The sequence below is a fragment of the Hylaeus volcanicus genome, chromosome 5 (genome assembly GCF_026283585.1).
Source record: "Hylaeus volcanicus isolate JK05 chromosome 5, UHH_iyHylVolc1.0_haploid, whole genome shotgun sequence".
Taxonomy (NCBI): Eukaryota; Metazoa; Arthropoda; class Insecta; order Hymenoptera; family Colletidae; genus Hylaeus; species Hylaeus volcanicus.
The window spans coordinates 2054427-2082209 of record NC_071980.1 but is presented as its reverse complement, the minus strand read 5'-3'; the positions used below and the strand labels follow the sequence as shown (position 1 = coordinate 2082209).

At 30.6% G+C, this 27783-nt stretch overlaps 9 protein-coding genes across 13 annotated transcripts; 5 read left to right on the top strand and 4 right to left on the bottom strand.

Annotated features, from left to right (window-relative positions):
• Positions 1-52: 52 nt before the first annotated feature.
• On the top strand, positions 53-4173 carry LOC128877352 (protein unc-45 homolog B). Its single transcript, XM_054124585.1, has 5 exons — positions 53-661; positions 830-1266; positions 1343-1672; positions 1750-2190; positions 2280-4173. The coding sequence occupies exons 2-5, from the start codon at positions 847-849 to the stop codon at positions 3903-3905; spliced, it is 2817 nt and encodes a 938-aa protein (XP_053980560.1). The 5' UTR covers positions 53-661; positions 830-846; the 3' UTR covers positions 3906-4173.
• Positions 4174-4224: 51 nt separating this feature from the next.
• Positions 4225-6392, bottom strand: LOC128877357 (cell division cycle 7-related protein kinase-like). 2 transcript variants are annotated; one of them, XM_054124593.1, is made up of 8 exons: positions 6184-6392; positions 5883-6096; positions 5700-5793; positions 5327-5469; positions 5139-5253; positions 4722-5052; positions 4487-4608; positions 4225-4364 (listed from the first exon to the last, which is right to left on the bottom strand). In XM_054124593.1, exons 1-8 carry the CDS (start codon positions 6221-6223, stop codon positions 4242-4244), a joined length of 1182 nt encoding a protein of 393 aa, XP_053980568.1. In that variant the 5' UTR covers positions 6224-6392; the 3' UTR covers positions 4225-4241. The 2 variants fall into 2 exon arrangements, with proteins under 2 accessions (XP_053980568.1, XP_053980569.1); XM_054124594.1 differs by having other exon boundaries at positions 5883-6093.
• Positions 6393-6755: 363 nt separating this feature from the next.
• LOC128877361 (mitochondrial import inner membrane translocase subunit Tim22) lies at positions 6756-8115 on the top strand. Of its 2 annotated transcripts, none has more exons than XM_054124603.1 (5): positions 6756-7015; positions 7099-7478; positions 7551-7735; positions 7821-7893; positions 7975-8115. In XM_054124603.1, exons 2-5 carry the CDS (start codon positions 7238-7240, stop codon positions 8058-8060), a joined length of 585 nt encoding a protein of 194 aa, XP_053980578.1. In that variant the 5' UTR covers positions 6756-7015; positions 7099-7237; the 3' UTR covers positions 8061-8115. The 2 variants fall into 2 exon arrangements, with proteins under 2 accessions (XP_053980578.1, XP_053980579.1); XM_054124604.1 differs by having other exon boundaries at positions 6772-6795.
• On the bottom strand, positions 8108-11318 carry LOC128877358 (septin-1). The gene is made up of 6 exons (XM_054124595.1): positions 10765-11318; positions 10445-10637; positions 10104-10362; positions 9656-10021; positions 9481-9585; positions 8108-9405 (listed from the first exon to the last, which is right to left on the bottom strand). The coding sequence occupies exons 1-6, from the start codon at positions 10786-10788 to the stop codon at positions 9273-9275; spliced, it is 1080 nt and encodes a 359-aa protein (XP_053980570.1). The 5' UTR covers positions 10789-11318; the 3' UTR covers positions 8108-9272.
• Positions 11319-11465: 147 nt separating this feature from the next.
• On the bottom strand, positions 11466-14758 carry LOC128877359 (eukaryotic translation initiation factor 4H-like). The gene is made up of 5 exons (XM_054124596.1): positions 14478-14758; positions 13437-13610; positions 13073-13311; positions 12731-12961; positions 11466-12650 (listed from the first exon to the last, which is right to left on the bottom strand). The coding sequence occupies exons 1-5, from the start codon at positions 14507-14509 to the stop codon at positions 12508-12510; spliced, it is 819 nt and encodes a 272-aa protein (XP_053980571.1). The 5' UTR covers positions 14510-14758; the 3' UTR covers positions 11466-12507.
• Positions 14759-15025: 267 nt separating this feature from the next.
• On the top strand, positions 15026-19681 carry LOC128877351 (uncharacterized). Its single transcript, XM_054124584.1, has 10 exons — positions 15026-15227; positions 15338-15535; positions 15657-16055; positions 16156-16739; positions 16833-16945; positions 17011-17534; positions 17598-18227; positions 18294-18542; positions 18621-19054; positions 19142-19681. Exons 1-10 carry the CDS (start codon positions 15051-15053, stop codon positions 19563-19565), a joined length of 3732 nt encoding a protein of 1243 aa, XP_053980559.1. The 5' UTR covers positions 15026-15050; the 3' UTR covers positions 19566-19681.
• Positions 19682-19814: 133 nt separating this feature from the next.
• On the top strand, positions 19815-22867 carry LOC128877353 (CCAAT/enhancer-binding protein zeta-like). Its single transcript, XM_054124586.1, has 5 exons — positions 19815-19905; positions 19985-21108; positions 21175-21790; positions 21855-22268; positions 22341-22867. The coding sequence occupies exons 2-5, from the start codon at positions 19996-19998 to the stop codon at positions 22859-22861; spliced, it is 2664 nt and encodes an 887-aa protein (XP_053980561.1). The 5' UTR covers positions 19815-19905; positions 19985-19995; the 3' UTR covers positions 22862-22867.
• A 36-nt stretch (positions 22868-22903) lies between these two features.
• Positions 22904-25328, bottom strand: LOC128877362 (chromobox protein homolog 1-like). Its single transcript, XM_054124605.1, has 4 exons — positions 25149-25328; positions 24582-24693; positions 24272-24506; positions 22904-24160 (listed from the first exon to the last, which is right to left on the bottom strand). Exons 2-4 carry the CDS (start codon positions 24675-24677, stop codon positions 23934-23936), a joined length of 558 nt encoding a protein of 185 aa, XP_053980580.1. The 5' UTR covers positions 24678-24693; positions 25149-25328; the 3' UTR covers positions 22904-23933.
• Positions 25329-25688: 360 nt separating this feature from the next.
• On the top strand, positions 25689-27779 carry LOC128877356 (isocitrate dehydrogenase [NAD] subunit gamma, mitochondrial). Of its 3 annotated transcripts, none has more exons than XM_054124590.1 (3): positions 25689-25783; positions 25901-26129; positions 26312-27779. In XM_054124590.1, the coding sequence occupies exons 2-3, from the start codon at positions 25914-25916 to the stop codon at positions 27248-27250; spliced, it is 1155 nt and encodes a 384-aa protein (XP_053980565.1). In that variant the 5' UTR covers positions 25689-25783; positions 25901-25913; the 3' UTR covers positions 27251-27779. The 3 variants fall into 3 exon arrangements, with proteins under 3 accessions (XP_053980565.1, XP_053980567.1, XP_053980564.1); XM_054124592.1 differs by having other exon boundaries at positions 25735-25814; XM_054124589.1 differs by lacking the exon at positions 25689-25783 and having other exon boundaries at positions 25821-26129.
• The last annotated feature ends 4 nt before the right edge of the window (positions 27780-27783 follow it).

The window sequence follows — 27783 nt, the reverse complement described above, 5'->3', positions numbered from 1 at the left end:
AAATTTCTCCAAGTAAACTGTACGTAAAATTCCCTCATTATAACCTCTCCTTCAGAATTTTCTCGTTTCAGCTATGTCATAATTTAAAAATAGAAAATATGAGATGATATAAATAAACTCTGTTAAATATATATAAGTATGTTGTAATTAAATACTATTAATAAAGACTTAATATAGCACATCAAATTAATATGATTAGAACAGTGGTTCTCAAACTACACCTTCCCACGAATTTCCTCAATAAAGTTTTTGACAGACCTTAATAAAATACAATTTTTGGCGAACCTATTAGAGTGGAATTAATTTTTCCTCTTAAATAACATTATGAAGTCTTTATTAGATACAGAGAAAACTTGTCACACTGTCGATAATTTGAGAAACTCTGGGTTAGAATAGAGGCAGGAAGATAACACTACTAATAGTGTGTATGAAATCTATTTTTAATCTGGCACATTTAATTTCGTTCGAATCGTGGGGCGAACACAGTTTAAAATAAACTTGAAACAATCTAGTAACATCTGGACAGTTCTGAATCCTTTTTAACGCGATGCAGAAGCTGTACCGGCCACAGTATTGCATTGTAGACTTTCGAAAGTGTTACCGGTAATCAAACGTTTGACGGGTGTATCTCTGATTCATTGACAAATCCATCTATTTTCTAGTACGTATTACATTAATATTGTTCACATTCTTAATGTTCTCACGTGCGTTATTGTTTTGTCCATTTAAGTTTTAAGTCAACATTGATTCATTGTGTGCTACAGTTAATACAGTGGTTCTTCATTTAATGAAAATTTTTGTTAAGAATCTTGTTAAACTAATGTTTCAGTTAAAACATCTTCTATCATGACAAAAACAACTTTGACTGCACACGAATGGAAAGAGAAGGGTAATCAGGAGTTCAATAAAGAGAATTGGTCAGAAGCTTTGAGTTGTTATACGAATGCCTTGAAGCTCACAGATGAAGACAATTCTGAAAAAGCTGTATATTATAAGAATCGTGCTGCTGCATACTTGAAACAGAAAGAATATAACAAAGCTGTTATGGACTGCGATGAAGCTCTTAAAATATGTCAGAATGATCCCAAAGCATTATTTCGCAGATGTCAAGCATTGGAAGCATTAGAAAGATTTGAAGAAGCTTATCGAGATGCAAGATATATTATTTCAGCAGATCCTGGCAACAAAGCTATACAACCCATTGCTGCACGATTACATGAAATTGTACAAGAAAGATACAAACAAAATTCTCGTGTCAGTGCCAAGGTTTGTACTGTAACATTAATTATGTAACATGATGGTTCAATTATATTGTTATAATAGCTGTTATATACTTTTGAAGGTATCGCAAATGATGGATATTGCTTTTCAAATGGAAGGAGATAGTGAAAAGCGTAAAACAGCAATGAATAATTTACTTGTTCTTGTGTGGGAAAGAGCAGGAGCAGAAGTGATGTATAAGGAGGGAATTGTTTCTAAAATCATGAAAATTCTAAAGCTTGAAAAGAATGAAGAAATAATAACAGATGCAATTAGGATCATTGCAGAATTGTGTAAAGATAACATTAGTCGGACTAAAAGTATTCTGCAAGATATTGGTATACCTTGGTGTTTAGAAATGATCAACAGCAAAGTTACAGAAAGAGTAAATGCTGCTCAATATTGCTTACAGGTTTGTAAATTTAAAAAATATAAAAGGTCAGTGGTGTCATATTAAAATACGTATTTAAATTTGATATTATGTTGCAGACTATACTTAATACTTATAGTGGGATGACTAATAAACCAGATTCGAAACCAAAAAAAGAATTATGTGACAAATACCACAAAGAAATTGATACTATTTTATCCTGTCTTTTATACAGTGTAACAAGTAGAACTATCTCTGGAATAGCTAGAGATGCAATTATAGAACTTATTATGCGTAATATTCATTATACTGCTCTAAATTGGGCAGAACGTTTAGTTGAACTTCGCGGCTTACAACGTTTAATGGAGGTAGCAAGTGAACTTGAAGAATATAAGTATGAATCTTCAATGAATATTACATCATCTACTAGAACTGTGACCAGTGTATGTCTAGCAAGAATTTATGAAAATATGTATTATGATGCAGCAAAAGAAAGGTTCAGTGATGCTATCAATGAATACATTAAAGATAAATTACTTACACCAGATATGGAATCTAAGGTAAGCAATATACATGTTTTACATTTTATGAAAAGTTTATTACGAGAAACACAACATTTCTAATGTATTATTTATTCTTTTTTACATAGGTTCGTGTTGTAGTTGCAATAACAACTTTATTGCTCGGTCCATTGGATGTTGGAAATACGATAATCGCTAGAGAAGGTATCTTGGAAATGATACTTGTTATGGCTGGCACAGATGATCTATTGCAACAAAAAGTTGCTTGCGAGTGTATTGTTGCTGCTGCATCCAAAAAAGACAAGGCCATCGCAATTATAAATCAGGGCGCGAATATCTTAAAAAAATTATATCAATCTAAAGACGATTCTATCAAAGTACGCGCTTTGGTAGGGTTATGTAAATTAGGAAGTTCGGGTGGTACGGATGCAACTATAAGACCATTTGCCGATGGTGCAACAAAAAGATTAGCAGAAGCTTGTAGGAGATTCCTAATTAATCCTAAAAAACAGAAGGATATGAGAAAATGGGCAGTAGAAGGATTATCGTATCTTACTTTTGATGCGGAAGTTAAAGAAAAATTAATTGAAGATCGTGAAGCAATTCAAGCAATGATAGAACTTGCTAAAACTGGAGACCAATCTGTAATCTACGGTGTCGTTACAACATTAGTAAATTTGTGTAATGCTTATGATAAACAAGAAATGATACCAGAGATGGTAGAATTAGCTAAATTTGCTAAACATCATATACCCGAAGAACATGAACTTGATGACGCAGACTTCGTAAACAAGAGATTGATTTCTTTGGCTAAAGCTGGTGTTACGAGCGCCTTAGTTAGTCTCTCTAAAACTGAAAGTCAAAACAGCAAAGAATTAATAGCACGCGTTTTCAATGCAATTTGTAGCCAACAAGAAGTAAGAGGAATTGTTGTTCAACAAGGTGGAGCAAAGGCCCTTTTACCATTGGCTTTAGATGGAACAGACAAAGGAAAAAAACAAGCATCGCAAGCTCTCGCTCGTTTAGGAATTACAATAAATCCAGAAGTTGCATTCCCTGGACAAAGGATAATGGAAGTAGTTCGTCCATTCATAAATCTTTTAAATCCCGAATGTTCCGCGCTTGAAAATTTTGAAGCCTTGATGGCTTTGTGCAATTTAGCAGGTATTAACGATAACATTAGAAAACGAATTCTGAAAGAAGGAGGCTTTCAAAAAGTTGAGGCTTATATGTTTGAAGATCACGACCTGTTAAGACGTGCGTCCGTTCAAGTAGTGAATAATTTAATAATGTGCGAAGATACTGTAAAATTTTACGAGGAAGAAAACGACAGAGTTAAATATTTAGTAATTCTTTGCGAAGATGAGGATACAGATACAAGTATGGCGGCAGCAGGAGCTTTAGCTATGTTGACATCGGTTAGCAAAAAATCGTGTATGAAAATATTCGATGCGAAAGATTGGTTGGACGCACTCCGGTTTTTACTTGCGAATCCAAATCCTGATTTGCAACACAGAGGAGTTGTAATTGTTTCAAATATGATCAAAAGCACGAAAGAAATTGCAGCTAAACTAATTGAAACCGACGTAATGGAAATTTTAATGGCTTTAACAAAGAGTGATACAGTGGAAAATAAAAAAGTAAAAGAAATAGCATCTGATGCATTAAAAGTTGCATCAGAATGGAAACTTATTAAGAGTGCAAATGAAGAACAAACAACACAAACTACAAATAATTTGGAAAATGTTGAATAAACAATGCAATGTATAATTAATTATGAAAACCATAAATACAGTATGAAATGTATAATGATATTATATTTCATAACAGCATGAAGTGCCTCAAAAGATATGTCAGTCTGATCTTTTATAACAAATTTTATTTATATAGATAGTGGAATAAAGAACATTGATACTTACGAACTTTTTTTAGAAATAGTCAAATCAAAAGTATTGCATTTATTAACAGTTTGATATTATATACTATTGTTGCCAATAAAATTATTTATTTACTGTTTAAAAACTTCAATTATTTATTTTATAAACCTTATACATACAATAAGTAACAGTTAAGATTATTAAGAATATAGGTTATAACTTTAAAAATGGATGATCTAAAGCTTGCTCTGCTGTAAGACGTGTTTTATGATTTAAATCCAACAACCTTAGTAACAAGTGATAAGCTTCTTTCGGAAACTGAACGTCCGTAGATGCCTTAAAATATATAACAAATATTCTTGAATACTAAATTATAAGTGCTGCTATATAAAAATGTTAAAAATGAAAATTAAATTTTTAATCATGATTATAAATAAATAAATAATAAATCAAAATACCTTTTCGTACATCCTATGATCTTTACAATTATCTAATAAACCCTTATTTCTCTTTTGTAACTTCTGACATAAAGACACAATATCAACCCCTGGTATATCTTCATTAAAGATAATTTTTTTTCCTGATTTTCCAAAGAAAATATTTGAAACATGAAAAATAAATACAATGAAAGTGAACAAACAAAATGATTCGCAATAAAAATTAAATTTAAAAAAAAAAATATAAATTTAATACCTAATTTGTGTGCACATTGTTGCATTTTATTAGACCCAAATATAGTAGTTATTTCTGCCAAAGCTGTACAATCATCTGGAGAATGAAAAAATGGTTGGGTGCCACTGAGGATGCACAGCATCATTACCCCACTTGCCCAAATATCAATTGCTGGTGTTTGTGAAGGGTGTTTTAATAAAACTTCAGGTGCACGAAATCCTGGTGTGCCAGCTCTTGGAGCTATCTGTTCTGGTCTAGATGTGCACAGTGAACATACTTTTGGTTTTCCAAAACAATAACATTTTTCTCCTATAACTTTTTTTCTCGAGCTAAGAGAAAGGTTTAAACTATTCTGAAAAAATATTTTGTAAAAATAGTACTAAAATTCTTCACAGATGTACCACCATCCATTACTACTCTAAATAATGAATACTTCACTTCATCTGATCTTTTCCGCTTGACAGATTGGGTTTCAAAATTAATGGACTTAAGTTTATTAGACTTATCTTCAGCTATGTATTCTTGTGCTAATCCAAAGTCTACCAACAAGTATCTATTACAAATAAGGAACCAATATATTAATTTATTAAAACAGCTTCCTATAAAAATAATTTACATGCATTCACCTTTTATTGCACCGATCATATAAAAAATTACTAGGCTTAACATCTCTATGTATAATCTTAAATTGATGAACTCTTCGCAATGCAGTCAATAATGCTATCATATAATCTTTTGTTTCTTGAAGAGTCATATTTTGTACATAATCCTATTTAAAATTGTCAATGGAAAATTAAGAAGCCAAAACATTTACTTGGAATTACAGTGAATCCTTAACTTATTCTGTTAATTTGTTCTATAGCTTACAACATAAGGTAAGTTATATATACATGAAATTTTACAAGGAAAAAGCCTTAATTTATATGTGAATATATATATAAGTACACACTGAAGGACTCACTGTATATTAAACTAATTAAAATGTCTATGAAAATATACCGAAAATTTATCGTGTCTCATATATGGCATTACAAATACTACTGTCTCAAAACTTCGTAAACACAATTCTAATCCAACCACATAATCCTTTCCACTGAAACAAAATTTTGTTTATCATTTTTTTTATACACTTTTCTATACATTATTCGTTCAATTGTAATCAAAATCTAATATATCTATTACCCTATCTGTTGCATACACTGCAATTCACGTTCAATCTTTTCAGGATGACGAGTAGGAACTAAATGTTTTAACGCAAACTTTTTCGTACCATCCGAAGATTTTAACGTAGCTAAGAACACAGAACTGAAAGTTCCTTCCCCGACTTTTCCATGGACACGAAACAAATCCTTCAATAATGGAACTCTATTTTTAAGGGCGACAACATTATCTTCTTCTGAAAATATCGTATATTAAGTTTCATTTCGTTTTCATTGGAATTTAAATATTTGTTATGAACAAAATTAAACAACAAATTTTTAACCATCTTCGTTGTCCTCTTCAATTTGAGTTTTTCCTTCCATAATTACAATATGTCACATAAAGTACTCGATTGTATTATCACGTTACTATCTTGCTAATTAGTTGATTTAACAAAATAGAAATTTTCTTATTTAATATTAACATTAACTAACTGTCACGTGTACAATAACCTATCATAACGATCAGACATTGGCGCCATTGGATGATAAAGCCCCATTCTAAAAAGTACTGTACAAAATGAACTATATTATACTAGTACTAATACTAGTGGCGCCATCGGTGGGAAAACGCCCAAGTTTGTAGGGATAATTGTTCCCACTGTTTTTGCTAGATGACGCCACTAACTAAAGTGTCGATAATTATTCCTGAATTAAGTAATCATTCATATGAATGATAAATTAGACGTATTAGCACTATATTGAAGTGTTATACAACAAAGAATCGATTAATTATACATTTATAAACTAAAATTAATTAAAATGTATCAATGGCGCCATCTTATAGAAATAGTGGAAACTATTTTCCCTACAAACTTGGGCGTTTTGCCACCGATGGCGCCACTAGTATTAAAAGCTGAGCGGCTAAGCGAGCGGTGACCTCTTTGTAACAAATGGTGATGAAACTGTATATTTTTATTTGTAAAAGAAAATTAACGTATATTGTTTTCTTTTTTAAATGACACTATTATTTGTATTCACATAAAAATATTATTTAATATTGGAAATTATAAGACTAACTTTTAGTACATTTTAATCTGTAATAACTAAATACAATCTTTTAGTCTTAGGTTACAGTAAAAATATGTCAAGAATATATTAATAATTGATTGAATTGTTAGTATTTATTATTTTCATTCCTTTTCCCTTACATGTACACACTTTTATAATGTGAAAGTAATAATTTTTTTAATTATTAGTCTATAGAATAACTTGTATGAAGGTGCGATCACTGTATTACACAATCCGAAGAAATTGGATGTAATTAACCGAAACATTTAAAACAAACATTGAAGTGGATGTATCTCTTTATTAAGATTAAAAAGTAATTAATTAAAAATGTCTGCTACCGATTCATCGAAACCAATACCGCAAGAAGAAAGCGAAAAAAAAGTATTTACAAATAATGCCAATTGGGACCAATTAACTGTTTATCTTGTTGGCAACCAACAAAGATTTAGAGAAAATATTATAATTCCGAGAAATGTAGGTCCTGTGCAAATTAAAACCAATGAAGAGAAACGCATAGAAAGTATAATAGAAAGCTGTACTTTTAAAAGCTTTTGTAGTTGCTGTATAGGTATGTTTGTACTGTAATGTATAAGGCATTTTTTGTTTGTCTCAATATAATACGAAAGATTTATATTTTTAGGATATGGTCTTGGAGCTGCCATAGGTTTGTTTTCAGCTAGTGTAAATCCAAATGTAGCCATTCTTGAAAAACAACTAAGTGTTCGTGAAACAATCAAAGAAATGAAAACTTCAATGTCAAGTTATGCAAAAAACTTTGCTATAGTTGGTTGTGTGTTTGCAGCAATTGAATGTACAGTAGAATCGGTAATGCTTTTATAAATTGAATACAAAATTTGTATTTTAATTCACATTCATACATGTATTTCCACATCTTACAATTTTATTTTAGTATAGAGGTAAAAATGATTGGAAGAATACTGCATATGCTGGTGGCTTCACAGGTGGAATACTAGGATTAAGAGGTACTACTATATCACATGTAAAATTTAAACATGATGTTAAAGTGTACAAAGTTTTGAATCAATAATAATTTTATGTTATAGCTGGTGTAAAAGCAAGTTTGGTTGGAGCAGCAGGCTTTGCAGCATTTTCAACTGCGATAGACTACTATATGATTCATAAATTTTAGGCAATTAATTGTACAAATTATAGTAAATATATTTGTATAAAAAGATATAAAACGTACGCTTAGTGTATTTCGAGGAAAATACATACAAAAGTACGAAAATGTTCTTAATACAAAAATGCATATAAATAAGTACAATAGTTAAGAAGTAAAATAAATTCACATAATACACTCATATTTGCTTTGCTTACATTACTTAAATGTCTCCACACACCTTTCCATTCTTTAAAAGTAATGTATTTTTCGTATTACCTACATTTTTATGACATAAATCGTGAAGTGATATAAACGACTAATATTATTTAATGTTAAGTAAAAATAAAATACATGCTGTTTCAAAATAAAAAATAATACTTTAAATATTGCAAAAATTATTTTGTATGCAACACTGCCTATCACATGTATTCTGAGTGATTAAGTGGCAGTTTGATTTGAAACAGTCTTAATGTCTTTTTGTTTCACTTAAAAAAATATACGTGGAACATTGGAAGATATGGCTTGCAAAGTACACATACTATAGTTACTATATGTATCTATAGAAACTATAGATTTTTCAATTAGATGAAATATTTTTAGATTCTACACTCCTAGTTTAATTTGATATGAAATTTTTCATATAATGCTAGTTAATACAATATTTAAGAGATTGTGCATATTTTGTAACACATTCGTTTTATGCAAGTATAATGTAACTACCACAATGATTTACCAAATACGAATTGTACTATATTTGTTAAGAAATATATAATATTTATAACAATTTGTTACATATATTTGTTTTTATAAAATGGTTATCATGTTTGATAATTGTATTTTAATAATGAAAGTTGTAAATTGTTCTATTAAAAAGGAATACGCAAGGCACTTATCGAACGTTTCTATGTTATATGATGATACATTAATATTGTTTGTCAAACTATCGTCATTTTATATTATGTATCGTTTCCTGTACTTTTAATTTGTCGTCTTATTCTTTGATTCTTTTAAGACACTATAATATGAACAATATTATTTATGATTTGATTAAAAAAAAAATACTGAGTAGAAGAACGTATCTTCGATAAATACGTTCGTCGGAAAAAAATTCTTACAGATTATGCACTGTTTTCAAAATTATATATGAATACCATATGAAACAATTAATATATCTTCTTGGCACCTGCAATGGCGAAGAATTCGAGTCTTTTCACGCATTTGTGCATAAATCATATTTAATTATGGTTGCTGTTGTTGCATTTGCGCCTGCATTACTGCTAAAAGTTCTTGCATACGTCGTAATTCTGCTTCCTTTTCTTGCAAAATACGATCTTTTTCTGATACTGTATTAGATTTTTCAGATTCCACTATACTGTTGGTAAAAAGTTTCAATGAATTAATAAATATGCTTCTATTATGTTTTAAAAAATTATATTATTATAGTTACGTTTGTCTGCGAGGGGGTACGGGAGCTCCTTTTGCTAATCTTTCACTGCGATAATTTTCATAGTGCACCTCTTGCGTTACTTCTTGTAAATCCTGCATGTGGGTGCTACAAAGACATAAAAATAAATGATAATACTTATTTCAATTTGTTAACGTTTTGGAAAAACATCACATACATTAACATTGTTCTTAGCTTTATAAAATCACAATGATCAGGATTTTCAACTTCTACCACACCCCATGGATACAATCGTCCGCGGACTTTTCGTCCTTTTACTTCTAGCAATGTATTTGCTCCACATACTGCAAATGGAACAGCTTCTTTCAACTGTCTAACTTGCTCTTTATAATCTTCATCTTCGTCGCTATCACAATCTGGTAAAGGATAGATTTTTATACCACTGCCTTCAATTTCTTCCATAACTCGTTTTTTTAACCGTAGTACTTCTTTTTTTGTAAGTACATCAGCCTTTGCAATTACTGGCACGATATTAACCTTATTATGTAGTTGTTTCATGAATTCTATATCCAAAGGTTTCAATCTAATAAAAATTAAAACGACAAATAAAAGTTAATATTTTCATAATTATTGAATAAAATAAAACTATAATTAACACATCTTACCCATGCCCAAATGGAGAAATAAAATAGAAGCAACAATGTATTCTGTTATCTACTATATTTCTTCTATTTAAACCACTTTCATCTCGTAAAAATCTTTCAAACTGATCATCTATATATTGTATAATAGCTCTAAAACTGTCTGTATTATCAATTGCATCTCCATAACCAGGGGTATCAACAACAGTCAACCTAAGTTTGACACCTCTTTCTTCAATCTCCACAGTAGAAGCATCAAGTTTCACAGTTTGATTAGTTTTTTCTACTCAAACAATAAGAGTACATCAATTATAACACATAAGATACAAATATATATAAAAATTTATAAACAAAATAAAATTTACCTATTGCATCAGGAATAACACGTTCTGGATATAAATCGGTAAGGAACAAACTATTTACTAATGTGGATTTTCCAAGACCTGATTCTCCAACAACCATCAAAGTAAATTCAAATCCTTTTTTTACTGATTTTCTATGTACCTGATTAGGTAAATTTGCAAATCCTACATATCCAGGAGTCTCGAGGCTAGCAAACTATTAAAAATAAAATAAATAATATTAATGAAATCATAATCACTACTTAATGCAGTTTCTTACAAGTAATATAAACATTCTTGTATAACAAAAGATATAATAAATTCTGTATATTTAAGGTACCTACCGTTTTTACGCTTTCGGTAGACATTTTTTTGTTATAATACAATTTAACGGGAAGAAGAAGTCTTTGATTGCGTGGCGTTTTCAACTATTATGAAGAACAATCCGAAACTAAATTTTAGACGAACAAGCGCCGTAATGTGACAGAACGCGATATCACAACCATACCGAAAGCGTGTGTGATGAACAAAACGGAGAATAGGTTATTGTACTTAAAAGTCTTATACTTAATCACCATCACTTTTCTGTTTGCGTAAATTCATAATTAACAATTCAGACGATTTAATTGTAACTTCATCGAAATATGAAACAAAGATATTGCACCGACTGTACAGGAAACGTTACTGTATATCTGTATAAGGAGGGGAGAGAAAGGGGATAATCCCCAATAGGCGTGGCAACTGAAATACCTTTGTTGCCCCACAAAAAATACGATGACTATTTTAACTTTGCTCTATCTTTTCTTTTCACGTATTATTGCTATATTAAATTACAACTGCTCGATGTAATTTATTTTATTGTTCTTTTTGTCTAAATATGTAAGAATCTAAAATAAAATTTAGCAAAAAAATTCTCCAAATAAAACAATCTAAATATATTTAAGATATACAAAATATGTTAAGAATATTACATCGTTCACAATTCAAATTACACATACATTTTATCGCCATTATCTCCTTATTTTCTAACAATGCATTACACGAATACGAGGCAAACGACTACTTTATTCAGGAAATAATATCATATACAAGCATAGTTTTACATAATATTTTTCATTATTTCAAGTTTTCCTTTGTTTATTATCTCATAACCATCGATATCTCTTTTAAATGATCGATATTACTAGCATAGTTAATTAATTCGTTACACAATATTAATGTATAGTGATCGACACATTATCTTCATACCATTCAGTGATGTATACATTTTCCAATCACTTAAATATTTTATATCTCGTAATTGTTTGTTATTTCGCGAGTGCGTAAACAATTGTTTAATACTTTGAATCAAATGCGACATTGCCTATTAAACAATCATTCACGAATCATTTTAACAAGCACATACAATGATCGGTATTGAGGTTAAACGTAAAAGTTGTAAGGAAGGAAATGATAATAGGGATAATATTTTGCACTCGTTGAAATGGGGATTACTTTAGAGTACAATTTTAGAAGATGCGGTTTGCACGGGACCAAATACACGTGCAATGACAGTATATATTTTTAATAATTTGTACACATACCCTCAATATCATTACAAAGTGATACAAAACCCAACATGAAATTGACATAAACATTAAAATGTACTTTCTGGATCATCTCACAATTATGATAATATATATGTTGCATATATATATATATATATATACCATCATTATTAAATTACGTATTGCATACACAATTTTTACTCAAAAATCCCAATTTACTATTACATTTTTGTAACTACGAAGTCAATGTAAATAGAGAGGGCATTAGACAAGAAAATTTTATTTTTCATTAAAAATGCCAAATGCGTGGAACTTAAAAATCTCGTTAAATCACCTTTCGTCTTTATATACTTTTGGGGAAGACTCCCCCTTAGGGGTAAATAAAAATTATTGTTATATTTTTTCATCTTTGAAGAGATTCTTCCCATTGTGTTTGAAGAGGCTAAGGAATCTCGGAATTGGTTTCCAAATTTTTTTTGTTGGGGTAGTTCCTTTCCTTGCAATTTAGGGAATCAGAAACTGTTTATCATAATAATAATTTTACTTCTCTTCGTTTTTAAGTTTCTCCTCCCGAGGTTTTGCACCACCGTATATTGAACTTGATTTACTTGATTCAGCAATTGCATTTACTGGATCTTTTACTGTCCTTGGTGCTAGTACCAGACGTTTCCTCCCACGTGCCTCTATTTTGAAAAGAAAGTTATAGTAATTTATAACGTTTTAAACACATTAATCTTAATACAACATCTATGTATGAACAAACCTGGAGGTGGAGATTTGTTAGAATCTTCCTCAGGAAGTGGTTTTCGCTCAGGTCCAGCTCCGCGAGGTGGTGGTGGTTTATTACCATACGTTTTAGGCGCTGCGTTACGCGCCCAGTCTCGACTTCCGCCACCTGCATCATCATCGAACTGATGATAACTGCCACGATTACCCCTCGTGTCCCACGTACTACCTTGCCTGCTACCATGTTGACCTCTGTCACTGTAACCTCCTGTAAATTTTTTATATACTATAAGAATATATCTGCTTATCTGTATTTATGTTTAAGCCATTACAAATTATTTTTTATATATATAAAAATAATTACAAAATATATTTTTACCGTAATCATCATTGTATCCACCACGGCCACCATCTCTACTTCTGTAGCCTCCACTGCCACCACCACCACCTCCACTACCACGACCTCTCCTGTCGAAACCACCTCCTCGATCATTTCTTTTTCCCTCTGCTACATCTATTTTAAGCATACAATTATTTACTTCTATTGCTCCATTCATTTGCAATGCAGCCTCTAAGTCTGCTAAATATTCAAATTCGACATAACAGAAACCCTTAAACCTATAAGAAAAAGAGAAACTTTATCATATATAGTACAATTGATTATTCATAGTAGTAAGATCTTAAATTTTAATTGATATCATGATAAAACTTAATCGCAATACAAACAAGATTATGGCACAAACCTATCTGTTTCCTTATCTTTAACCAATCTGATTCCTTTAACATTAAGTTTATCAAAGATCAAATCAACATCTCCTTGAACAATTCCATCTGGCAAATTTCCCACATATGCAGTATAAGGTGGTTCTGTTGGCAGTGGCTTTCTGTTACTACTACGGTATCCACCTCCATAATCTCTGTATAAAAATTACAAATCATCGATAAATTGTTTTCATTGATTTTTAAAAAGCTACACTATATATCAAATTACTTTATATAAAATATATTATACAAAGTATATACATAGTATATATTTTACAATCATTTTGTAACTATATCTAACGAAACACTGTAAAGAACATTAAACCTTTTAAGTACCCTTAGTATTTGAATATATTAATATTATTTAATGTGCTGAATTTTCTAAACAAGTTTGATAAACAATATAAATTCAATTCCATTTGCATGTTGCGTTAATTAATGTTTGTAAAAAGATAGATGATATACAAATGTTCTTAGCAATAGTACAATGAAGAAGACGTTAAATAATTTCAACACTTTCAGCACCCAAATCTATCGGTGTTATTTAATTCAGTTGAAACAGAACAACTTTTATTTTTGCACTTGTAAAATACATTTATAATTGGAATTCAATTTTAGGAATGTACATTTTTAAAATTTATTTAGATGTAAATTTTTTAAGCACAATTTTGACGAATAACATACGTTCAATTATATTTCCACGTTGAATCCGCTAATGTTTGCGAGCAGGCAAATGGTATAAAAATACACAAACAGTAAGATAACGTTTCGATTAATAGTACTGCGAATAAAATATACCAGTATTTGGCCGGCCAAAATAAAGCCGCGTGTCGGAGACACCATATCTGCAAGGTGCTGCGCTACACTCTAATCGAAACTCGTTTAACCTTAAAATCGTAAGATTATCGGAAAAATAGAGCATTTCTTTATCGACTTGGTGCACTGATTAAATACCACGGCCGCACTGTTTCAGAAAATCCCAATGACTGCTGTACACAAAGAAAATTGCAGTCTATACTTGCCTTGAATCTTCATAACCACCTCGACCAGCCATATTGGATGCACGAAACTGACCGGGACCGCGCGGGTCGAGCGAGTTACTATGTTCAAGATGGCACTTTCCTGATCATCAAAGAATCTCTCAAATCATAAAGCACGCAAATTTGTCCAATCGTGTAAATGCCCTTCGATAATACTCTATTAAATGTTCGCGAATTTTCAGTTAGAGGAACACAACAATTACTACCGTTTATACCACGAATTTTTAAATAATTTGATTACGATTACGCACTATTGGAAAATAACTTACTCTTACACATTCGTATTGTACAATACTACTAAAAATTTCTATCGATAATAATTCGAAAATTTGTATATTAAAATATGAAATTTTTAAAGAAAACGATTGACAGTCTACGCAATACAAAAATAAGACGTTCACTTTTGATTTTGTATCATATTCATTATTTGATTTGTCGGGATAATTATATTATTAGAAGATTATTAAAATATTAAATTGTTCGTTTGTTCTCGTATTATGTTTTTAATTCAGGTAGTCATTAGATTAGCGTAGTTTATAGTTAAAACGAACCAAGATGGCAGACGAGAGTATGCACATGGTAGAGGTGGTTTCAAATGACTTTAAAATTAAAGAAACGAATAAAATGGATTGTACAATTCTTGATTACTTTACAAAACTCAGAAATGAAACTGAATCTGATAGGATAGTTGGTGGAATTGAACTATTAAAGTATTTACTTGAACAAAGTTCGGTAAGTATTTATTTAAACGTAACCTATAATTTACCAGTTCTTGTGTAGCGTGAGTATCTTTATAGGTTTTTTTTTATAAACGAACTAATTAACATATAATAATGTTTTAGGAACAGAATGACAATAAAGAGTTTAAATATGCGATAAAAAGACTTATCCGAGGATTAGGTGCATCAAAAACATCTTCTCGGATAGGATTCTATACTACTTTGACAGTATTTTTAAAAATGCATTCTGAAATATCGGTAGAAGAGCTTTTGTCTATAATTGATAGCGAACTGCATCCAGTAAATAGTAACAATAAGGGTGTAAGTAAACCAGTTACTTTGACATAATGGTATATTATGGGCACATATACATTATGTTACATTTATAAGACATGTACCTTGTCTCATTGCACATGTAATTTATTAAATAATGCTATTTTAGGAAAATGCTGATATTTACATGGGACGTATATTAGTATATGGAGCATTAATACGATCTAAAGTGCTTTGTAAAAGTACTACTGAAATACAAATGCAAATCATACAGGATCTTATAAATAGAGGAAGACAGCGTAGTTATTTATCATTTCCTGCTACATCGTTTTTTGTTGAATTTATAAATGAAATTGACATTGATAATGTTGAAAGATTGGTTTGGCCAATTGTTGAAAAAGAATTTGGTAAACCATGGAAGGAGCAAACCATAGATACATTTTATATTTTATTAATAATAAAGGCCAAATGTCCCTTACTTGTAAATTATAAATTTTCAAAACAACATTTTGGTACAGAAGATATTATTACCAAAGAATCTATGGGTGATATAACGAAAGTGTTACTGGTAAGTGTATTCCAGTGTCAGAAGTTCATCTCTACAGAACGTTATATGATTTAAGAAAATTCTTCATTCCAAATTTAACTTTTATATTATTGTTGTTCAGGATTTGCCTAAAGTTGTATTGTGTCATCATCCAGTATTTAAACTATTCTGTGAAAATCTAACAGCTGAGCTTATTATTGATTTTTGGACATATATAGATCAGAAATTTACAAAGCCATCGAGAATTGACGAATACTTGGCTGTAAAACTTCTTAAATTGTTGTTATCAAGTACTATGGATAAGTCAGTACTTCCGTTGTTATTATCTCCGAACTATATGCAATATATATTGAAAAAATTTTCTAATAGTAAAAGACACGAGAAAGATGAAATACTTCTTGCTTTCAAGGAAATCCTACAATTGCTAGTATCAATTACAAGTAGTAGTGATACTAAGCCAAAAACACAGTATGCTGTATTAAAGAAATTATTATTATATCCAGGCGATTTAATGATAGAAAAAAAGACAGGTGTAAAAGTCATTCAAATCATTACAGGAAGTATGAATTTAGAAGGTATTAAAAAAGTGTCAAAACTATATAGAGATATTATTGAAAATACAATTCCTAAGGAAAAATCAGATGTGAAATCAGAATCATTTTGGACTAATGCAGAGAGAATTTATGCTGCACACTTATTAACAAGGTATTTAATGTTTTGAAAAAATCAAGTTGACATTAAACCTTTCCTGTGGTGTAATTAAATATACATACTTAATTTGTTATTGTATCTTTCTAGATTCATGGGACATTCTGCCACTCTTATGGATCAAAAATGGAGATTATCTCAATTGAAATTCTTATTTACTCATGGATTATGTGAAATGGCAAATGTCGGAGTAGATTTAGCTCGTAAGTTTTATATTTTTTACTTAAATTTTACTTATTTTTTTTAATTGTATATTAATTTTTTGCAGCACAACTTAAAGATGCATTTTATCATGCATTGGATCACAAGTTACCAAAGTTGAATGATCTGCGAAATATATTGAGCGAATTAGTTCATTACATAGATATCAATTTAAAAAATGAAACTTTGAAATTAAGAAATCCATTATCAGATGAAGCAAAAACTGCTTGGGAAAAAGTGATACACTTAATTGAAAAGTTAGAGAATAATTCGAAAAAGGCAGAGGCTGTACCAGTATTTCATACAATGAATTTACATATGGGTTTACAATTATTTTCAGACCCACAAATGGCAATAATGGCTATCTTTGAACTTCAAAGCTGTTATGAAAGATTATTAAAAAAGTCTAAAAAATCTAAAGTAAAAATTGACGGAGACGATGAAGATGAGCCTGAATGGGTTGAAGTAGTAGTTGATTTATTGTTGTCTTTTTATTCTAAAAATGACCATTTATTGCGATCACTAGTTGGATGTGTATTTCCACATATTTGTCCATACGTAACACCGTCAGCTATACATCAGATTTTGGCGGTATGTAAATATTATTTTATTTTTAATATTGAAGAATATTCTATTGGAAAATTTGTATTTTAGGTCCTGGATGTAAGAAATGAAAAAGGACCGCTTGTAACGAAAAATGACCCTGACGAAGATGAATCACCAGACACGGGATCAAATTTTGATAGCGAAGATGACGAATCTATCAATGATGATATGGAAAGTTCGTCGGATGATAATGAGTCCGATTCGAATGAGGAATCAATGAACGAGGATGAAGATGGAACAGTACTTGATCGATTACGGATGGCAGTACATCAAGCATTAGGCGATGCTATCGTCCAAACTGAAGATGACATAGACGTGGACAAGATTAATGAAGAGGATGGAAAAAGACTAGACGAATCATTAGCAGCGGCATTTAGAATTCTTCGCGAGAATCGCCAATCGCGATCTAAAAAACAAGAAAAATCGGCGCAAGCTCTAACACACTTTAGAATTCGAGTTATCGATTTATTGGAAACGTACTTAGAATGTAGCCCATCAATGGCAGTTATACTCGATATGATACTTCCTCTTTTTGCATTATTGGAGTATTGCATAAAAGACCAGCATCAAAAACCTCTTCAAGATCGAATTCGATCATGCTTAAAAAAACTAACAGCAGTAAAGAAATTCAAGGATACAGATAATATCGATGAAGATTTATTAATAATGATATTAAAGGTAGTTGTAATTAATCGCAACGTAATCTTATGTTTGATATATAATTGATAATTTTATACTTTCAAGGCTCTAATAGAAAAGGGGGAACGAACCACATCGGTTTATCAAGAGATGAGTGATAAATTGGCAGAATGTTGCATATTTCTTGTAAGATGTGCACAACATGCAGATTTACCAACTGATTCTATTGTTAAAATTTACGTTGAAAGTCTAACTGCCTTCTTCAAAAGAAGAGACTGTGTATTATCGCCTATGTTATTCAAAAGTATATTGCAATTACATTGGGAGGGTAACTGGCAATTGGCTCCCTTACTGGTACATTTTAAATGTTTTATTCTAAAACATAGTTGTATTAAAAATATATCTCTAAATAATGTGCACGCATTTTTGTAGGTGGATTTTGCTTTTGACAATACTGTCAGATCTTTTCGTCGAGGACATGCACTTGACTTTTTGACAGTATTTTATAACAATGGCCGTTTGGTCCGTTTAGATACAAAACACTCTGACATAAGAATGAAGATGGAAAAGAAGTTATGTAAAAATACCATAAGTACACTTCAAGAATTATGTAATGTACATAAAGCTGAAAATGAACAACCTATTTTAAAAAATGGCAATGAAATAGGTAAAGAAGTCAGGCAAAGGTATGTTTACCTTCTCTTGTCGTTGTTACGAAATGTTTATACTCAGCATTTACCAAAAGCATGGAATTGGGAAGCTATTGGAAATGCGCTCGTAACATACAGAACTCATGCATCACTTAAAAAAGATACGAAAGTAGCATGTAATAGGTTAGCAGCCCAAATTGGAGTTTCATGTAATGTGTAAGTAACGAATATGAGAATTTCTAAAGATATTTAAACATTATTACGTTGCAATAATAAACTATTTATTCTTTATTTTCGCCTCAGATCTACGAAAAAAGATAAAAATAAACAGACTTCGAAGATTAATGGAGAAACAATGGACGTAACAAACTACATAGAACAGTCTGTCATTGTACAAGAAAATGGAAATGGTCTTAGCGATACAGATACTCCCACATTAACGAAGGATGAATCGAAGAAAAAGAAGAAAAATAAGAATAAACAGAAAGATAAACAGTTACTAAAGAAGGAAGCACGAACTTTACGTGAAAAAGCGATGTCCGAAGGTTTCGAATTATTTAATTTTAGTTCTTTTAGTTTACCCGGTGAACGTAATAAAAGTATACCACTTCAGAATGGAAACTCACAAAGCGATCGCTCTAGTCCTAATTCTCCAAAAAAAAGGGTGCTCAAACATACATCGGATGGTAATAAGTCGAAAAGAAGAAAAAGCATGGAAACTGCTTAATATATGTAATAAACTTATTAGAATTAATTTGGTCGTAAATTGTTATTTTTGTACATGCATTTATAAAATTACCACAAAGTTTGTACAGCTTTGAAATATATAAGTCATCAACACGAGTCCTTAATTTTATATTAATAAATGAATTTTGTACAAATTTCGATGTATAGTACGATGTAATTGATAACAATTAACCTACACCTTGCTACGCCTGATGGCGACACTGACGCTTTACCAACAGCGTAGTGGTTCTCAGGTTCTTACTCATTCTTGTGTGTCTTGTGGTAGATGACGCTACGTGTATGCGACGTATGTTATGTTTGCTATTAAGGTTAACCACGAGGTAAGAGTCTATATTTCTGTACCATATACATATGTATATAATTTTAAAAGTTATTCATTTATTTATATAATTATTTAAGTTTTTAAAAAGATGAGCAAAGGACTGAAAGGTGAGGCCACCACTGATGGTAATTCAAAATGGTATGAAGAATATCCTAAAGGAAAAGAACCATGTAAACATTCTATATCTGAAACTGAAATATCAAACTTGAAAGCTGAAGCTAAAAGATATTACGATGGAGAAACTGCCGTGTTTCAATTGAAAGAATCAAAATCTCGCGATTCAGAGACAGCATGGTTAAAAACAGCATTAACACAGGGCACAACCTCTGACAAAGTTGCAGCTGCTATTGTATTAGTACAAGACAATCCAAAATACAATTTATCTAGAATTACAATGCTCATTAATCAAGTACGAATAGCAAAGCACAATCAATGCAATATGGTAATAAAATCTTTAAAGGATCTCTTTTTATCTGACCTACTTCACCCTCAATACAAACTACTTAAATTTGAAGAGCAAAATTTAAATGATATTAAAAAAACAGACTCTGGTGATACAGTAGTTACAACAGATGCATCAAGAAAAAAATTAATGGCACATTGGTATTTTGAAGACCAATTATGTGAACAATATGAACGTTTTGTTATGTCTTTAGCCACTATTGCATCAGATACAGTGGATGCAAATCGTGAAGCAGCAATGTCTGTGATAACAGACCTGTTGATAGGAAATGCTGAACAAGAACATAAACTATTGGAATTGATTATTAATAAAATAGGAGATCCAAGTGGTAAAATAGGATCTAAAGTTATATTTTGTGTAAATAAGTTATTATATGAACATCCAAACATGAAAAATGTTGTATTAAGAGAAGTTGAAAAATTATTGTTTAGAAAAAATGTTGCACAACGTGCTCAATATTATGCAATCTGTTTATTAACTCAATTTCTTTTGAGTAAGGATGACGAAAAAATTGCTTCCAATCTTATTGAAGTTTATTTTGCATTTTTTAAAGCTTGTTTAAAGAAAGGAGAACCAGATAGTAGAATGATGGGAGCAATTTTAACTGGTGTAAATAGAGCATACCCATTTGCAAAAATAGAATCAAATATACTACACACTCATATAGATTCTGTGTACAAAGTTGTACATATTGGATCATTTAATGTTTCATTAAATGCACTTAATTTATTATATCAAGTAAGTATATACATTGTGATAAGTTTGTTGTATTTTTGATGTTTCATTTTTATATTATTTATGTAGATTACAGGAAAAGATGAAGTCCAGTCAAATAGATTTTATTGTACATTTTATCGAAAATTACTAGACCCACAAATTGGTGTAGCAAATAAACGGGCACTTTTTCTTAATTTATTGTTCAGAGTTCTTCAAAAAGATAATAAAATACAACGTTTATACGCGTTTATTAAAAGAAGCTTACAAATTGCATTATATTTCCCTGCAAATATGGCATGTGCAATTTTATATGTAATATCAAAAATTTTACATACGCGTAAGGAATTAAAGGATTTGTTGCTAAAACCTCAGATTTGCATTAATATTGAAAACGAAGATTCCGGAGCCGAAGCTAGTTCTACAAGATCAGAAACTATTAATGTATGTGAGAAACCTAGTGGGAATTCGGAAGACTCTATTTTATTAACAAATGTTACAACTGGAGTTGATGTAAATGGAATTAAATCTGAAATAAAAGTGGAAGGTGATGTACAAATTGAGTCATGTAAACAAAAAAAATACGATCCCTTCTATCGTAATCCTCTTTATGCTGGAGTAACTAAAGGTTTAAGTAACGAATTGATAGCATTGTTTAAACATTATCATCCAAGTGTTGCATTATTTGCAAATACTATTCTTGAAGGTAATTTACCTAATTATATTATTTTTTTTTTCAAGTATATAAAATACATTATTTCCATGTATAGGAAAACCAATTAATTACACTGGAGATCCATTAGAAGATTTGACCTTAATGCGTTTTCTGGATCGTTACGTTTTCAAAAATCCTAAAAAATTGGAAGATAAAAAAGTAAAAAAGAAAAACGATCCCTTGGCTCAACGTGCAGGATATACACCTAAAGGTGTCAGGTGTATTCCAGTCGATAGTGTTTTATATCTTAACGAAAAGGAAGAACGTATTCCCGTCGACGAATTGTTTTTATATCGTTATCTAAAAAAAAAGAAAGAGTTGAAATACAAACCCAAGGTAGAAGATGATGATGTTGAAAGTGTTAATAGCGAAGAATTTGATGACATGTTGGATAGATTAACGGACGGCAAAGAGTTTGAAGATCTGGATATTGCAGCTGATATTCAAACTAAGAAAATCAAGAAGAAAGGTATGTTGACTTCATTTTTCATTTGTTTTAACATAGAAATAATTTCTAGTACACATGTGATATTTATTACAGATGCTGAGGAAGAAGACGAAAATTTAGAAGTTGGCAGTATCGGTAGCGTGGCAAGTGATGACTCTGATGGTATGAATGATTCAGACGAAAATTATACGGATGAAGAACTACAAGATTTGAGTGACATTGATATAGACGAAGATGACGATTTAAGTGATATAGACTTTAATGAAAACACAAACGACAATGAAGATATTTTTGGTGATGATAATAAATTCAATAAAAAGAACAAAGAAACAAAGAAAACAATTCAGTTTATGAATAAACTGAGTAAAAAGTCAAAGGAAATCGATAGTAATACATTTGTATCAGCAGAAAAATTTGCAGAAATGCTTGAAGAACATAGTAAACAAAAAAATAAACATGGCGGTACAGATATGTATAGTACTGCAGACGGTGCAAGTTTTAAGCAAATAGATTGGGAATCGAAGCGTCATCAAAAACTTAGAGGATCATTGAATAAAAACAAACGAAAAGGCCCTAGAATTGTTAAGAAAAACTCAAAAAAAATTAAACGTTAATTGTAAAATAAAAGCTTTTTTCGAACATAAGAAATCAAGGTGTTTTATAAATTATAAAAATGAAATTCGTCACTTTAATTGGAATTTTATACAAAAAATAAACCGTACATTATTACTTATATATATACATACTAGAATATCTTTTTATTTTCATATAATAACCCACAAATAAAAATGAATTGATTAGGTATACACCTATCATCGTAACAGCAAGTCATTTGAAAAGAAAGAATCTTAATTACAACTAATCTTAACACTTTTTGTTATTTAAATATTCATGTATTTAAAAAATGTAGTAACAGACTTTATTTTAATTATTCAGTGTTCTGCGACGTTACCAGTATTACCTTATGTGAAAGTCAGTTTTATTTATTATTAAAGTTTTTACACTATTTAAAATTATTGATAAATCATTTTCGCTTATGTTTCTGTACGTATTGTACATTGTCGTGTGCTATTTAACCCTTTCGCTATGACAGGTGGCTATAGTCGCCCTTTTAGTTTGGATTTACGCTGATAACGCTGTTGAATACGGCTTTTTTGAATTGGCGTCCCGTTTAGCAGAAACGCTTTAACGGAGCGGACCGTCACAGTGAAAGGATTAAATGAAATAGTTGTTTGCAATTTCTTTGGCAACTGAAACAATTTATACATATGTATTTGGATTTAATTACTAAATATTAGAAAGACAATTGTAACATGGAGAATAGTAAAATAAAAGAAAAAGTCATAGAAATACATCCATTTTATATTATGAACAGACATTGCAAGCTGTATGTGTATCTAGTTCTAAAAGAAATGTACCAGTTGCAAAAGAAGTTGTAAGTGCACATTTTTATGTAAGTGTGTAATAAGGGTAATTATATCTTATTAATAATGAGACAGGTATGAAATGAAACTTGCCTATTTGTTCAAGTATAGGTTGCCACTGTTTGTAAAAAAAAGTTATATCCTCATTATGATTACTGTGCAACAATAAAGAATTGAAATCTCATTATGTACACGCTATTTCTCTTTATATGCGGCAAATTCTAAAGCGTGCAGTGTACGTGTATCGAAAGGGTGGTAGACGCTACTCTGGATCAGCTTTTACTGAGCTTTCTTCATCATGAGTAGGACTATGCCATGTTAGACGTTCCTCGTAGAACTTTATCACAATTTGTGGACATTTTTCATTGGCAATTCGAGCAGGGACTAAATCTGCATCATCTGTGCCCTTCCATTTCATTAAAAACATAAGTTCACCACTTGAATCTGTTGCTCCAATAATTCGTTCGGGTTCTAAATTTCTGTCAAAGCCTGAATAAAAATCAAAATACATCAGTTAAAAATTTTGTTCATGTTTGGTTACAAGTTAATACATTTATTATATATATTGTTTAAAAGTAAAAAGTCATAATGGACAGTTACCTTCAGCTTTCTTTTCTTCGTTTGGTTTCTTCTTAGCTGGAATGGGTGTAGGAGTGCTTGAGCTCTTTCGTTTCTTTTGTTCTTTATCCTCGTGCCGCTTGGCAGTTATAGCAGCTTCCTTCTTTTTTCGCTGTTCTTCAAACTGTGCAATTAAATCTGGACAATCTAGATTTTCTTCTGGTTCCCATGTGTTATCATCATTAGTATATCCTTTCCATTTTAGAAAGTATTCAACCTAAGAGTAATATAGTAATAAATATATTGAATAAAAAAAATTCTATGATTAAATTATAACATTCAATTCTAATACCTTTCCTTTAACCACTCTTCTGTCCAAAACTTTTTCAACACTGAATTCTTCTTGTGCCTCTGCAACTGTAGGACTCAATTCCTTCCCTTTACTCATTTTGTTTCAAATAATACTGCACATACAGTTTATGGTATCATGAAGGAGGTAAATATGCATTGTATAATGTACAGGCTGATTTAAGTTTTATATTATTAAGCAAAGTAAATAGTAGATACTAATTTAAATAACAAAAAAATTGACAAAATATAGAACTATCAATTGCTGATAATATAACAGGTTACACTTAAATAATACATTTGTGAAAGAAAAGAATTACCAATAAAAATTATTACGAGACATAATAACGGGAAATTCAATAAGTCTACGCAAAACAGCTACAAAGATACAACGAAAAATGAAACGAACACAATGCAAAATGGCGTTACGCCAGCCGGGAAGCAAGCAAAAGATTTTATTTGTTGAATGAACGATCGAATTCAATAGGAAACGACATCGAATCTGATACTTTTCATAAGGATTACTTTTGCCGTTGTTTAACTATAAATAATAAATGTTTATAATACTTACTTAAAGGATAGCAACAAAATGCTCTACGACTTCGCAGGCAGGAATTGTGGCGGCAGGCAATCTAATGCTTTAGCGTCTTGTTACCATGTTGCCGCGTAAAATAGCAAGTTAGCCAACATCTACTCATAAGTCATGACTTTGAGGAAATTTACAATAAAATTTGTTTATTTTTGTGATATATCGAATTACTAACATTTACAAATAAAAAAACAAATAAATATCAATTTAAAGAACTTTACGATAATTGTTAAAATCATACAAGAGTCTAATAAACATTTGTTATAACACTGTTTTCTTTTCAATGTTGTGATCAATCACTTCAAACTCAAAGTTTCGTATCTTAGAATTCTTGAGAAAACACTTTTTTTAACACTTTTTATTTATTAAATAGATTTAAGACATGTTGTTATATCAATTTTAACGCTCAAATAATAATTCGAATTATTTTTCTAAGATTGTAAAGAAGTCTTTTTTAAAAAAATAAATGTTTTTCAGAACTACCTTTTTAAGAAAGAGTGTATCTGCATATTCTACCAGATGGCGCTATTATTTAAAATTTTATCGTTGATTTTCAGTTCTACAGTGACCGTACTTCAAACGGCGCTGAAAATTTGGAGTTGGCAAGGACTTTCAAGGTATTGTTAAAATAGAAATTGCAAAGTAGTAGTATGTACTTAAAAATTGATCGATTCGTTTATGTTATTAAATGATATAATATTCAAATTTAATTGTCTTTTACGTGAAATTTATAGAATAACATTCGTGATGGCTGCTCGATCCGTCGTTAGATATTTACGTCCGAAAAATGTTGTACCTCAAATTCACCGATGTGCTTCATTATCTGCATTCGAAATACAACACAAAACTCCATCTATTAAGAAAGTAATGCCCATACCAAAAGCACATTACGGTGGACGACACACAGTTACTCTTTTACCTGGTGCTGGTATTGGTCCAGAATTGATGACCTATGTGAAAGAGGTATAAACATAGTATTAATATTTCCGACTCAGATAATGACCTTCCCTTATCGTGTTATTTGTTACATTTGGTTTGACATATGACATTGAATATTTTATCAAATCCGAATAATGTTTTTTATTGAATAAGTAGAATGAAGTTATCATATTGTCTTACATAAGTTTTTCATGTGCTTATTACAGGTTTTCAGATATGCAGGTGTACCAGTAGATTTTGAAGATGTAGATATTGATCCTAATGCAGATGATAATGTTGATTTAGACTTTGCTATTACATCAATTCGTAGAAATGGTGTTGCATTAAAGGGAAATATTGAAACACGTAGTACGGAAGCTGGTGTAATTTCTCGAAATGTTGCACTTCGAAATGAGCTGGATCTTTATGTAAACGTTTTACACTGTGTGTCATATCCAGGAGTGAATTCTCGCCATAAGAACATTGATATTGTCATTGTCAGACAAAATACAGAGGGTGAATATGCCATGCTCGAGCATGAAAGCGTATCAGGTGTTGTAGAAAGTATGAAAATCATTACGAAAAGCAATTCTGAACGTCTTGCAAGATATGCATTTGAATATGCTAAACGAAATGGAAGAAAAAAAGTCACCACGGTTCACAAAGCAAATATAATGAAACTCTCAGATGGGTTATTTTTAGAAACATCGAAAAATGTTGCGAAAGAATATCCTGATATTACCCACAATAATATGATTATTGATAATACTTGTATGCAACTGGTTTCCAATCCGCATCAATTTGACATTATATTAACAACCAATCTTTATGGATCAATTGTATCAAATGTGGTCTGTGGTTTATTAGGTGGTGCTGGCTTATTAGCTGGAAAAAATTTTGGAGATCACTACACAATATTTGAGCCTGGTACTCGCAACACTGGTACAGCTATTGCTGGAAAGAATATTGCTAATCCTATTGCAATGTTGAATGCAGCTGTTGATATGTTACGTCATCTTGGACATAAGCATCATGCTATGTTAATTCAGAACGCAATTAATAAAACTATTAACCAAGGTGTTCACACTCGCGATCTTGGTGGACAAGCTACAAGCAGAGAAGTTGTTGACACAATTATGAAACATATTAAAACAGCAACTAATTAAGACTGGCTAAACATATTTTGTTAGGTAATATCTGTAGAGATATACGTATATAATACTAAATTTTGCTTTTTAGCAAGAATATTCGGTTGTTTGTTGGTAAAAAGTATTACTTTATCACTGTGATTAACCGCAGTCATTATACTCTTTAATTTAAAAAAATTCTTAAAAGTATGTAAATTGCACAAAACTATGCAAACTAATTTTTAAGTAAACGACAAATTCAACTCGTGTAATATATTAATATTTTATCTGATATGACAATATCGCAAAATGAAATATTAAGATTTAAACTTTGTAAAATATACATTGTAAGTATTAGTATTGATATATACAGTTGTTCAAATATTGTAATTATCCTCATAGGATACATTTGAGATGTAAACCATTTTTTTTTTAAATTTACATCTTATTAAACGGTATTATCTTGTAATTGAATATATGTTTATACACATTTATTAGATGTCAATTAGTGGAATCCATTAAACTAATAATTCAATTTACGTTAAATAAAATCAACGCACTTTATTTATTAT

Excerpts from the sequence above, each read along its gene's own strand:
- LOC128877362 (XM_054124605.1), bottom strand. The coding sequence starts at position 24,677 with ATGAGTAAAGGGAAGGAATTGAGTCCTACAGTTGCAGAGGCACAAGAA. Across the intron at positions 24,507-24,581 it reads GAAGAGTGGTTAAAGGAAAG|GTTGAATACTTTCTAAAATG; the intron begins GTATTAGAATTG and ends TATTACTCTTAG. Across the intron at positions 24,161-24,271 it reads CGAAGAAAAGAAAGCTGAAG|GCTTTGACAGAAATTTAGAA; the intron begins GTAACTGTCCAT and ends ATTTTTATTCAG.
- LOC128877361 (XM_054124603.1), top strand. The coding sequence starts at position 7,238 with ATGTCTGCTACCGATTCATCGAAACCAATACCGCAAGAAGAAAGCGAA. Across the intron at positions 7,479-7,550 it reads CTTTTGTAGTTGCTGTATAG|GATATGGTCTTGGAGCTGCC; the intron begins GTATGTTTGTAC and ends TTATATTTTTAG. Across the intron at positions 7,894-7,974 it reads TGGAATACTAGGATTAAGAG|CTGGTGTAAAAGCAAGTTTG; the intron begins GTACTACTATAT and ends TTTATGTTATAG.
- LOC128877353 (XM_054124586.1), top strand. The coding sequence starts at position 19,996 with ATGAGCAAAGGACTGAAAGGTGAGGCCACCACTGATGGTAATTCAAAA. Across the intron at positions 21,109-21,174 it reads CACTTAATTTATTATATCAA|ATTACAGGAAAAGATGAAGT; the intron begins GTAAGTATATAC and ends TTATTTATGTAG. Across the intron at positions 21,791-21,854 it reads TGCAAATACTATTCTTGAAG|GAAAACCAATTAATTACACT; the intron begins GTAATTTACCTA and ends TTCCATGTATAG.
- LOC128877357 (XM_054124593.1), bottom strand. The coding sequence starts at position 6,223 with ATGGAAGGAAAAACTCAAATTGAAGAGGACAACGAAGATG. Across the intron at positions 5,053-5,138 it reads AGCGGAAAAGATCAGATGAA|AATAGTTTAAACCTTTCTCT; the intron begins GTGAAGTATTCA and ends ATATTTTTTCAG. Across the intron at positions 4,365-4,486 it reads ATCATAGGATGTACGAAAAG|GCATCTACGGACGTTCAGTT; the intron begins GTATTTTGATTT and ends ATATATTTTAAG.
- LOC128877359 (XM_054124596.1), bottom strand. The coding sequence starts at position 14,509 with ATGGCTGGTCGAGGTGGTTATGAAGATTCAAG. Across the intron at positions 13,611-14,477 it reads GGTGGTTATGAAGATTCAAG|AGATTATGGAGGTGGATACC; the intron begins GCAAGTATAGAC and ends ATTTTTATACAG. Across the intron at positions 12,962-13,072 it reads TGGATACAATGATGATTACG|GAGGTTACAGTGACAGAGGT; the intron begins GTAAAAATATAT and ends AAAAATTTACAG.
- LOC128877352 (XM_054124585.1), top strand. The coding sequence starts at position 847 with ATGACAAAAACAACTTTGACTGCACACGAATGGAAAGAGAAGGGTAAT. Across the intron at positions 1,267-1,342 it reads ATTCTCGTGTCAGTGCCAAG|GTATCGCAAATGATGGATAT; the intron begins GTTTGTACTGTA and ends ATACTTTTGAAG. Across the intron at positions 1,673-1,749 it reads CTGCTCAATATTGCTTACAG|ACTATACTTAATACTTATAG; the intron begins GTTTGTAAATTT and ends ATTATGTTGCAG.
- LOC128877358 (XM_054124595.1), bottom strand. The coding sequence starts at position 10,788 with ATGTCTACCGAAAGCGTAAAAACG. Across the intron at positions 10,363-10,444 it reads TGTTATTCCTGATGCAATAG|AAAAAACTAATCAAACTGTG; the intron begins GTAAATTTTATT and ends TTGTTTGAGTAG. Across the intron at positions 9,586-9,655 it reads AAGCTAAGAACAATGTTAAT|CACCCACATGCAGGATTTAC; the intron begins GTATGTGATGTT and ends ATGTCTTTGTAG.
- LOC128877351 (XM_054124584.1), top strand. The coding sequence starts at position 15,051 with ATGGCAGACGAGAGTATGCACATGGTAGAGGTGGTTTCAAATGACTTT. Across the intron at positions 16,740-16,832 it reads GCTGCACACTTATTAACAAG|ATTCATGGGACATTCTGCCA; the intron begins GTATTTAATGTT and ends GTATCTTTCTAG. Across the intron at positions 16,946-17,010 it reads TGTCGGAGTAGATTTAGCTC|CACAACTTAAAGATGCATTT; the intron begins GTAAGTTTTATA and ends AATTTTTTGCAG.
- LOC128877356 (XM_054124589.1), top strand. The coding sequence starts at position 25,845 with ATGTTATTAAATGATATAATATTCAAATTTAATTGTCTTTTACGTGAA. Across the intron at positions 26,130-26,311 it reads TGATGACCTATGTGAAAGAG|GTTTTCAGATATGCAGGTGT; the intron begins GTATAAACATAG and ends TGCTTATTACAG.